At 39.3% G+C, this 11,956-nt stretch overlaps 1 protein-coding gene across 5 annotated transcripts; it reads right to left on the bottom strand.

The window, feature by feature from the left end:
• Window positions 1-2,785: 2,785 nt before the first annotated feature.
• Window positions 2,786-4,867, bottom strand: LOC120429167 (probable RNA 2'-phosphotransferase). Of its 5 annotated transcripts, XM_052711661.1 has the most exons (3): window positions 4,491-4,721; window positions 4,313-4,421; window positions 2,786-4,228 (listed from the first exon to the last, which is right to left on the bottom strand). In XM_052711661.1, the coding sequence occupies exon 3, from the start codon at window positions 4,204-4,206 to the stop codon at window positions 3,604-3,606; it is 603 nt and encodes a 200-aa protein (XP_052567621.1). In that variant the 5' UTR covers window positions 4,207-4,228; window positions 4,313-4,421; window positions 4,491-4,721; the 3' UTR covers window positions 2,786-3,603. The 5 variants fall into 5 exon arrangements, with proteins under 5 accessions (XP_052567621.1, XP_039450312.1, XP_039450310.1 ...); XM_039594378.2 differs by lacking the exons at window positions 4,313-4,421; window positions 4,491-4,721 and adding an exon at window positions 4,782-4,867; XM_039594376.2 differs by lacking the exons at window positions 4,313-4,421; window positions 4,491-4,721 and adding an exon at window positions 4,735-4,794.
• Between the last annotated feature and the right edge of the window lie 7,089 nt (window positions 4,868-11,956).

Raw genomic sequence — 11,956 nt, 5'->3', positions numbered from 1 at the left:
GTCCAGCTTACTGGTGGAATGAAGAACTCGGTACCCTTCGGACATGTTGCCTCAGCGCCAGAAGACGAGTCCAGAGAGCAAGATCCGAAGCAACTAGAGAGGAGCGCAGAGAGGAGTACCGGTCTGCAAAGGCCGCGCTCAAGAAAGCGATCAAATGCAGCAAGACAAACTGCTTCAAGGAGTTATGCCAAGACGCTGATGCGAACCCTTGGGGGAGCGCATATCGTGTCGCGATGGCGAAGATCAGAGGCCCATCGATGGTGGCTGAAACGTGTCCCGACAAGCTGAAGGTCATTGTGGAAGGGCTCTTCCCAAGACATGACCCAACGACATGGCCTCCTACACCGTACAACGACGAAGGGGGTAGCAACGCCGAAGGTCATCTGATCACCAACGAAGAACTTGTGGCAGTAGCGAAGAGATTGAAGGTGAAGAAAGCTCCCGGCCCGGATGGAATCCCGAATTTCGCCCTGAAATCGGCGGTTCAAGCATTCCCGGATAGGTTTCGAACAGTCCTGCAGAAATGCCTGGACGAAGGACACTTCCCCGACCCGTGGAAGGTTCAAAAGCTCGTGTTGCTGCCGAAGCCAGGCAAACCACCGGGGGACCCATCATCGTATAGGCCTATATGTTTGCTGGACACCCTCGGAAAGCTTCTGGAACGGATCATCCTTAACCGGCTGACCAAGTACACGGAGAGCGAGCATGGCTTAGCAGCGAGGCAGTTCGGCTTCCGTAAAGGGAGATCCACGGTGGACGCCATCCGGAAAGTGGTCGAGAAAGCCGACGAAGCGCGGAGGAAAAAACGCAGGGGGAACCGTTGCTGCGCAATAGTCACGATTGACGTCAAGAACGCGTTCAACAGTGCGAGCTGGGCGGCCATAGCAGCAGCGCTGCACAAAATGAAGGTGCCTGACTATTTGTGCAGGATCTTAAAGAGCTACTTCGAGAACCGCGTGCTGGTCTACGACACTGCCGATGGACAAAAAACCGTTGTTGTTACCGCGGGAGTTCCGCAGGGATCCATTCTGGGTTCAGCACTGTGGAACGGAATGTATGACGGAGTGTTGACACTGGGGCTACCCAACGGCGTAGAGATTGTTGGCTTTGCAGACGACATAGTGCTGACGGTAACCGGCGAAAATGTCGAGGAGGTCGAAGTGCTGGCTATGGAGGCAATCGCAATGATCGAGAACTGGATGCTCGAGGTGAAGCTGCGGATCGCTCACCAAAAGACGGAGATGGTTCTGGTTAGTAACCACAAGAAGGTGCAGCAGGCCCAGATACAAGTTGGGGAACACGTAGTGCACTCGAAGAGAGCGCTCAAGTACCTCGGGGTGATGGTGGATGACCGGCTGAACTTCAACAGCCACGTCGATTACGCCTGCGAGAGGGCGGCTAAGGCGATCATGGCACTGTCGAGGATTATGCCGAACAACGCTGGACCCAGGAGCAGTAGGCGCCGCCTCTTGGCAAGTGTCGCGACGTCCATACTTAGGTACGGCGGACCGGTATGGTGGACGGCGCTGGGGACGAAGCGAAATCGAGCGCTGCTCGACAGAACGCAGAGACTGATGGCCATGCGGGTTGCAAGCGCGTACAGGACCATTTCGTCGGAAGCGGTTGGCGTTATAGCCGGAATGATCCCCATCGGCATCACACTGGAGGAGGACACCGTGCGCTACACCCGGAGAGGCACGAGAGGTATCCGGGAAGCTGCGAAAGCCGAATCGCTGGCAAGGTGGCAACGTCAGTGGGACACCACGGAGAAAGGCAGATGGACGCATCGGCTTATCCCGTCCGTATCCACGTGGGTGAGCAGAAGGCATGGAGAGGTCACCTTCCACCTCACACAGTTCCTGTCGGGCCATGGCTGCTTCAGGAAGTACCTGCACAGGTTCGGACATGCAGAGTCTCCGCTCTGTCCGGACTGCGTCGATTGCGAGGAAACACCGGAGCACGTGGTGTTCAGCTGCCCTCGCTTCGAGGCAGCGCGAAGCGAAATGCTGGCCATTATCGGAGCAGACACCAGCCCGGATAATGTGGTGCGAAGAATGTGCAGCGACATCGCCAAGTGGAATGCGGTCGTCGGAGCGGTGACGCAGATCACTTCGGCTCTCCAGCGGAAATGGAGAGACGACCAGAGGAGGAACGACTAGAAGCCTAGTCGAAAACCCACGAGTGTGGCTGTGAAGGAGAGCACGTTATGATGGTCGGCTCTACCAAATCGGTACACGTCTCGATGGTCACAGGAGTTGAGAACCCACGAGTGTGGCTGTGAAGGAGAGCACGTTATGACGGTTGGCTCTACCAAATCGGTACACGTCTCGATGGTCCAAGGAGAGGGCTGCATATGACTAACCGATCAAAAGCAACGCGATTCTTGGGCGCGGTTAAACCCTCGCATGGACTCATATGTATGTAGAACAGGAAATGGTTCTAGCACCCGGCATGGATCCTGTAAGTAGACTAGTGCAGAAAATGCAACGCCTCCCCCCGAAGTTATACCGAAAGGTGGTCCCGGGGGGAAAAGGGCACGGCGTTCAAGGACTGGTTTAGTGGGTCGGGAAAACTCTTTTGGTTTTCCCAACCCCACACTACCTGAGAAATGAATTCTCAGGTGTCTGATAGCAGATTCCGACCTTGTAAAAAAAAAAAAAAAAAAAAAAAAAAAAAAAAAAAAAAAAAAAAAAAAAAAAAAAAAAAAAAAAAAAACACACACACACACACACACACACACACACACACACACACACACACACACACACACACACACACACACACACACACACTATGATGCTGCGTTGATAATCATACGCACACAATTAAAAGCATTTTTTTGAAACAACATTTAGATCAGCGCGTTGCGAGCATCGTGTTCTAGTTTCATTTCCGCCAGTTCTAAAAATTTAAAACTGCTCGCAATTTGAAACAATTATAAAACTTCGCGCTGCAGGCAGTCTAAGGTCGTAGAAGGTGTATTTAAGGCTCTGAAAGGCATCATTCCCGATCGGCCATTTGGCGGCCATGTTTGTTTTAGATAAACAATCAAATCTTGATTTAGAATGTTTCAACCAAAAAATGGTTTTCTTTGTGTTGTTTGTTTGTAGAAGTATTTTACATGTAGTGATTATTTTTTCATTTCAATTTACATTTTCTGGACCCTAAATTCAGAACCATCATTGACAGTCATTGCCACAAAAGGGAAAGACACCATCTACCACCTTAACTCTTGGGTCAATGACTGTCAATGATCAATCAGGGTCAAGAAATAGTAAATTGAAATGAAAATATAATCATGATATGTAAAATGCTTCTACAAACAACACAAAGAAAATAATTTTTTGATTGATACATTCTCAAGATTTGAATGTTTTTGTAAAACAAACAAACATTGTTTTGCGTCAGGAGGATTGTTACGGCCAAAATATTATTTTACAATCTTGATCGAGATGATACAATGGATTTTAAGATGTAATTTTGTTTTTATTATTCGTCATTGCTTTATTAGTCAGTTGAAGACTGATTTATAACTAAAAAGATTTGACTAGAAAACAAATTCAACAAACATCCCCAAGAAGCATAAACATCATCTTCTATAGCTTAGTTCAACACTACAATAAACTCTGCCGGTATATCCTCCCGGCACAAAAAGTACCCATTTTTAGTTTTATAAAACACGTGTCCTCTGGGAGGTCTGATTCTCAATATTCGATACCGCACGGAGGTTTTCGGCGGAGGAGTCCCGTGCATGTGGATATAATGCCGGTCCATCCGCTTTAACGCACCACCCATTATCAGTGGAACCGCATGATTGTTGGTGGCATGATACAGGAACTCCGGCGGATCCTTAACCACCTCATAGTTATCACAAAAGTGCACACTGTGTCCATTTACGGCCCGAACTTCCTCTCCACGAGCTTCGAATCGACCTTTTTGATCTGTGGCCACAAACTCGAGCATTCGCTCTTTGGTTGCGCTGCAGCCCGGTTTTTTAAGCTGACTCAGCAGTACGTCAAACCCGACAAACCCATCCGGGTCCATGTGTTGGGCTACGGCGACCGAATGGCGGAGTAGCCAGGAAAACTTGTGAGACGTCAGGCTGCCATCGGAACTGCGGTGAGGGTTGTGAGATCTTCGTTGACCGGTTGGGCGCTGATTTTGGAAGTAGATTGTCTCATTAGGGATCAGCGGAATCTTGCTCATTTTTGTGAAATTCGGTTGGTAGCTAAAAATAAAACAATAGTTAATAATTTTGAACTTTTTGGCCTAACATCTTATCTTGATATAGATTTTATTTTGAACAGCTCACTAGTAGAGAATAGAACAATATATAGTATTTTTTTCTAATTTAGTTATTCTGTTAAAATTGTGCTAACTTTGTCCAACACTCTCCAATTTCTGTGTCATATTCTGGTCGACTGGAGATTCATCAATGTTGTGTCAGTATTTATAAGTAAAGAGATTTTGTTTATTTGGTTAATGCTCACAAATTGATAGTTCAAACAACTGAATCAACGGGTTATTCAATTTATTTGCAAAGACTAGTATTGATCATCAGTGTGGTGCTGGTGTCGTCTTTCTTGGTATGAAAATATGTTATTCAAATTATAATACGTAACATTACGAAATCATTCATAAACAATTGTAATTGTAAGTAATAAACAATTGTAATTGTTTTCTTAAAAAATATCATTTCTTTCAATTCAATACTACTCAAGTGAAAAAAATTACCATTTTCGGTTATATTTGCCGGTTATATTAAATAAAAAATTTCTTACCAAATTAGATTTGTTTATGTTTTGGTTTGACAATTTCAGTGCGCGGCGTCTGTGTCTTCTGTCATCAGACGAAACAAGACGATTCAAATGACACATCATACGTTCACTCCTGGCTAGTGAAGGCAAGTCAATTTAGTATACTTTTTACACATAATTGGCTGCCTTGAAGTCAGGGGAGCTAAAGCAAAAAAAAAAGTATGGTTCTATGATTGAAAAGATTTCTTAATTATCATGAAAAATTCTGAAAAAAACTAATTATCTTTTATCTACACTCAGCGAAAAGACTATATCGCGTCCATAAGTTGAACCTTATGGACGTTATACGGTCAAAGGATATCCATTAACAATATTCATGGCTTTCATAAGTTTCTCATATAGATTTCGTAATTCATAGAGAAAACTTATACAAATAATGCTTTTTACGTATGAAAGCCATACGTTCTTCGAATTCATTAGCAATATATAGATTATATCTATAAGGTTATTTTATGGAAAAACATTATAAGGTGTTCTTATGAAAATCACGCATGGTGCAACCTTATAAAATTCATGTGATAAACTTATACAAATTAATGGATTTGTCATATAAAATCCTATATTTATATGGCATTATTATAAAATTTATATTTTTACAAATGATTTCGTTCCATACATATTTTATAGTTTGTTTTGGCTAAGTGTATTCCAAATAATATATAGCATATTTGGTACTTTGAAAAATTAGAGTGTAACAAAAAAATACTTTTTGGCGAGCATCTAGGGGATTGTTCCGGCGGGCTTTTTGCACTCAAATCCCAAATATGAACTTGATTGGACGTAACAGAAGCTGGCGCTTTGCATTTGAATTTTAATGGGATGTACAGTATGTAAAAAAAGTATTTACAGTCATCCCACATATTCGGAACACCCACAAATTCGGAACACTTTTGTGGTAATTTGTCAATAGAATGCAAAATGCAACTTCTCTGCCGACCCTGCTATTTTTAGGGCCTTTATTTGGACATTCTCTTGCTATTTCACTAGTAAAAGTAGTACTTTTTAAACAAAAACTGCATTTCCAGACTATTTTATCCAGAGCACCAAAACACTGCCTCCAAATTGCCTGTTCCATGATTGTGGGATGTTATTGTGTCTCCCACAATTGTGAAACACCTGAATTTAACTGATATTTTCACAAAAAAGTTATCAGACCATTCATAAAGCATTACTAAGCATGAGTTTTATTGGTTTCAGAGTGCAAAGTCATTATTTTGTAAAAAATATGTACTCCTGGAGAGAAAAAAAAGTTTGTTTACATCCGTAAGAAAAAAGTGTTCCGAATTTGTGGATTTCAAGGGTCAATGTTTTTCTTTGAAAACTTGATATAAAACGTAAAAATGTACAGCCGGTCTATACATCAATCGAAAGATCGCAAGAAAAGCTTTCACATTAACGTCAAAAGCAAATCATTATGTTCAATTATCGATTTTATATGATTTTTTGAACATTGGCCGATCTGTAAACTGTTCCGAATATGAGGGATGACTGTACACCCCTTGGGCACTATGCACATATTGTGATAAAACATGTACACTCAAACCCCGATGGTTTGACACCAACTGTTGTCAAACGAACGGGGTCACTTTTTAGTTTGACACCCCTTTTACACGGAGTTCACACAAACTACCAAACGTTTGTTTTGAAAGTGTGCGTGAGCGCTGTGTTAAAAGTGACAGTTCGTCACTTTTTAGTTTGACTTTGACCAACCAACGGGGTACAAACCCAGAGTTTTTTTTGAAAAGGACCAATAAACTATTGTCTTTCATATGTTTATAGGACCTAATCAAAAAAAACTCTAGAAACTAAAAAAGTGTCAAACGAAAAAGTGACCAACCACCGGGGGTTGAGTGTAAACAATTTAAAGTTTGACAGAAACCTAGTACTACGTTAAAAAAGTTATATAACAAATACTATTATAAAAACATAAAAGGTGCAAAAAAAGTTTGTACACCTTTCGAAAAATTAACACAAATTAAGTTATTTGTTGACAAATAACCATAAATCCTGTCTACGAACTCCAAATAGGCATCCTTGACTGATTAAAAAAATAATTTGATTGAATATAAAGTTTACTAACTACTTAGTATAAAAGTTTATATAACTCTGGAAATTCTATACAAAACATATCTAAACTAAATTTTGAAAACTTTTTTTATGCCCTTTCCGATGCCACATAGGTTGACTTGTGAATCGTGGACCGGTTCAGATGCAGGCGGATTTTTCGACGACGTAATTCCGGGTTGGTAAGAAATTCCAACGAAAAATCTTTTCTATCGATACAAATACCTCCAAAGTGGTGTTATACCTAGTGTTATACCCACTCCAAAATGTTTATTTAGCAATTCTATGGCAATAAATTAACATTTAATTGAATTAAAAGTTTGCAAAATTAAGTTTAGATAAGTTTTACATAGAATTTCCAGAGTTATATAAACTAGTAGTTAGTGAACTTTATATTCAATCCAAATTATTTTTTTAATCAGTCAAGGATGCCTATTTGGAGTTGGGACACTGGATTTATGGTGATTTGTCAACAAATAACATTATTTATGTTAATTTTTCAAAAGGTGTACAAACTTTTTTTGCACCTTTTTTGATTTGTATTTGTTATATAACTTCTTATGGAAATCATCTTTTCATGAGCTTTTTATAGCAAAATGTTCGGCATGAGTTTCTGGACAAAACGTAGTACAAAACAAAACGTAGGTTTCTGTCAAACTTTAAATTGTTTACATGTTTTATCAAAAAATGTGCATAGTGCCCAAGGGGTATAAATACTTTTGTTACATAGGGGAGAGTGGGGGGACTTGATCCCTTTTTTTTGTATCGCACATAACTCTGTCATTTTCTCACAAAACTATGAACTTTTTGCATGAATTGAAAGCTTAAACATTCAACTATGTTTGGCTGATAAGGGTATTTAATCAGATAAACTCTTCGAATCATGCCAAGAGTTTAAAAAAAATATTTTAAACCGGCATTTTCAAAATGTTGGGGGTAATTTGATCCCCCTTTCAACATTTTGAAGAAATCTTAAGCAAAATGTTTCTTATTCATCCAAACTTTTAATTTTCTGTAAGTTACAGCAATTTCACATTAAACCTGTACGTTTGTGTTCAAAATATAACATGTTTAGCATGCAAAATATTTAAAAACTTAAAATTTTCTTTTTTAGACCAAAATTGAGCATGTTTATAAAAGCTGGTTATTTTTGTTTACAAAACTTTTGAAAAATGGTTCAAACTGCAGTTAGTTATGTACAACTATACTAAAGGAAACTATGTACGAAAACCCAGCCTAATTATTTATTCTTGAGGCTGATTCCAGTGACTGTAAAAATGCAGGGATCAAGTCTCCCTTAACGCACTTTTTTAAACAATTGATTGTAATAATAGTATGACGATAAATTAAACGTCAAATACGTAAGGGTTTCGTAGTTAATAAGTTTATCAAACAATTCATGTATAAAAAATATGTTTTTGAATAATTTTTGAGTGTTTTCTATACTTATCAAAACAAAGAAAAAAGATCTCTTGGAAGTTTTTTGCAGTACTTTTTAGAAAAATGTGTGTAACTCAATCTGAACATTTTTAAATTTTTTTCTTTGTTTTCTACAATGAGTTTTAGCCAATTTCGCACAACTTTCTAGAACAAAGCTAATTGTTTTACCCACATGCTGACGAGATACAGGCTTGGGATCAAGTGTCCCCGGGAATCAAGTCTCCCCACTCTCCCCTACTGTAACCCGTAAAAAGACATTTTTTAAATGAATTTTTTAAGCACTTTGGCCACTAATGTGTTTATGTTCCATATTACTGGTGTGTAGACCCGTTCCTTGCGCAGGTTTTGGTATATATACAGCAATTGGGTACTAAAGCCCTATGTAAATTTTTATGTACAACGGTAAAAAACACGATATAAAACCATTTCCGATCACTTTTTTTCATTTTAATGCAAAAAAAAAAATGACAAGACAACATTTTTTCGATGGATCAACTATGGTCCCCTTGGAACGAGCTGTCAAGTAGGAACTTTTCTGTCAAGAAGGACCACGAGGTTAATTTTTCAAAATTGATTTAAAAATCCATTTTAAACTCTTTGTGGTCGTACAAAGGGTCATTGTACTCAGATAAATAAGCTTTATCGCTGTAAACAATAATATCAGCAATCTAAGCTTCATTTTAGGACCCAATTCTCCACGAAAACAGCATGATTCGAAAAAATAGTTCTTCGATTCGGCTCAAAATTTTTCTGGGGGTTCCATGGCCGAAATAGTTAGACCCGTATTTTTTTGTAAGGCCATTAGGGTGACCGCCGTGCCGTGTTAAGGTGGTCCAAAAAAAGGCAAATTTCGTTGATTTTCGCAAAACCCACTTTTTAAAAAAAATCCTTACTCCGCAAATGAAAGGGATAGACTTTTAAGGAAAAAATAGTAAACAATTTCAAATATTTATCTAGCCTGACATTTGAAAAGGTCGTATGAAAACCTTAAATGCTGTTTTGAAGGTCTCGAGACCAAAGAGCCTATGTATGAAAATATTTTTACCGGATTCCTCGGAAAATTTTACATAACATATCAAAAAATGCTGAAGTTATGTTAAACATAACTCGCTTCGAAACACACAGTTTTTATTTTCAAAAATTCGTATCTCGGAATATTGAAAATTTCAATGCACTCAAACCACGATGGTTTGACACCAACTGTTGTCAAACGAACGGGGTCACTTTTTAGTTTGACATCCATTTTACACGGAGTTCACACACACTATCTAACGTTTGATTTGATAGTGTGCGTGAGCGCCGTGTAAAAAGTGACAGTTCTTCACTATTAAGTTTGACTTTGACTAACCAACGGGGTACAAACTAAAAAAGTGTCAGACGAAAAAGTGACCAACCACCGGGGGTTGAGTGTATTCCGAGATACGAATTTTTGAAAATAAAAACTGGGTTTTTCGACACGCCACTCGCAAAAAAAGGTAAAATAACGAAAACGGAAAAAATCCAACTTTTTCACTAAAACTGCGATAACTTTAAAATTTAAGCGATGGAGAAAATATTTTTGAAATGGTGCGGAGTTCTGATTTTTTTCAAAATGTGGTTTTGCAAAAATCGACGAAAATTGCCATTTTACAACTCCAATACTTCTAACTTACGTGAAATTTTCCGAGGATTCCGAATAAGTTAAAATTGCGACCAAAAAGTGCCGTCTTTTTGGACTACAGGGCAAAAACTAACGTTGTAAAAAGTTTGTTATAGAAAAATTTAAAAAAGTATGAGAAAAACTACGATTTGATTTAAAGTTAATTCCGTAGGCTTATTCTCCATGAAATTCCCTAACGTTTGACCTACAGGAGTATGGGTGTTGGAGGCTGTTGCAAAAAGTTATTAAGGTTTTAAAAAAATCAATTTTTAACAGTAATTCGCAAAAGCTATGAGAAAAAGTCTAACCAATCCTGAATGTCTATGGCATATTTTGAAGGGTTTCAAAAGACCTTTCGAATGCATCTAAGAGATTTGGAATTGATGAAGTTTTACGCAAATGCGAGCAATTTAAAGATTTTTAATGTTTTTTGGACCTCATACTTCAAAACCCGTTTACCCCACTTCCTCGGCTCATATTTGGCGTTTGTTCATCTCATGTATAGATATTGCTTATTGCGAGATAAAATCACGTTTCTCCATCGCTGTGCGTGACAGGAGATTATTGCCGCCTAACTACCGCAGTGTAAAAATCAGCTAGATGAGCTGAAATTCTGCCTTGATTTGACTGTCAACTTGGTTTGTTTTGAATTTTTCCAAAAAGTCAGCTGAAAACTCAAGGCAACCTTTGACAACAGCCAAAAATTTGTTCTGCGGTTGTCATGCGGCTGTCATGCGACCAGGCCTGCAAAAAGTTTCCAACCCAGCGTACACATGAAGCAAACCAAAATGTCTGTTCACTGCTAGCATGTGACTGCAAGCCTACTGTGTCTATTCAACCACTGCCGCCTGACTTGTGCCGGTCGGCTGCTGTAGAATGAGAGACGTGGAAAAATTAACTACACTCACTCAATTCGTGTCATATGACTGACTCGTAAAATCCTCTTTAAACACTATTTTGATTAATTTCAAACAGTTGAATGGTTGTAGACTGTGCAAAACACTTAAAACAACCATAACTTATATTCAAAATTACATTTCACCGCATAAATACGAACTTTTTGTGTAAAAACTTGTTTCTTTATGTGTGTGCGTGCAACGTCGAATGAGCGTTGGTCGACAACTGCCTCGCATTGCAGCTGCTCAATGAGCTAGGGCACTCACGACTGCGCCGGGTTTGTTTATGTCACGGTTTTACGGTTCAGTGAATGGATCTCAAAAATTCGTGTCAGCGTCGCCGATTTTCGAGTCATGACCCCTGACATTTTCAGCACTGCATGCGACCATTATCTTGCGGTCGTATCACCGCGCGTGAACTCTAATTATCAACGCCCGCAGTAATAAACAATCGCTAAAAGTTTCATCCAAATTGGAGCATCTCGATACGACCTCTAGAACAAACCGAGCAATATTTACAAAAACTGCCTCTTAACAACTTTTTGCACACTATTTTAAATCAGTCCAACATGTTGACTACAATCATACAATTTCTGATGTTCAAGAATAGAACTTGCCTCAAAATCGAACCTCATTTTATCACAAAATGTGTCATAATGTTGCCCCACTTGCCCTACTGCTATTGCTCATCATCGTGCTATCAGCTAGGTTTTTCCACAGCTTTCTCATACATGACGACGACTGTCAGTGACAAAGCCCCGTTGCAATAGAAACGTGTGTTTTGTTCGTTGTTATCGTCCTTTTGTCGCATTTCAACGGTTATATTTTTTTGATAAGATAAGTCGCAATTGTTTGGCTGCGGGTTTGGCATGTGGGGGGCAGCTGAGAGCAATTGGATAGATTTTTTTTAAATTGATTGCTCACTTCCCAAATTCCAAAACATATTCCAACATTCATTATGCAATTTGTTTGAAAATATCACAAACATATTCTAAGAATGAGAGATTAACGAATAGCAAATTTGACCGCAAAGTTAGTTCGATGAAGCGGGTTGAATAAAGGACTTTCGGTATGTTTAATAAAATTCAAATTGAAACAAA

This window comes from Culex pipiens, chromosome 1 (assembly GCF_016801865.2).
Source record: "Culex pipiens pallens isolate TS chromosome 1, TS_CPP_V2, whole genome shotgun sequence".
Classification (NCBI taxonomy): domain Eukaryota; kingdom Metazoa; phylum Arthropoda; class Insecta; order Diptera; family Culicidae; genus Culex; species Culex pipiens.
This window is presented reverse-complemented; position numbering and strand designations above follow the sequence as displayed.

Bases quoted from the DNA above. Each gene is read 5' to 3' on its own strand.
- LOC120429167 (XM_039594378.2), bottom strand. From the start codon at position 4,206: ATGAGCAAGATTCCGCTGATCCCTAATGAGACAATCTACTTCCAAAAT.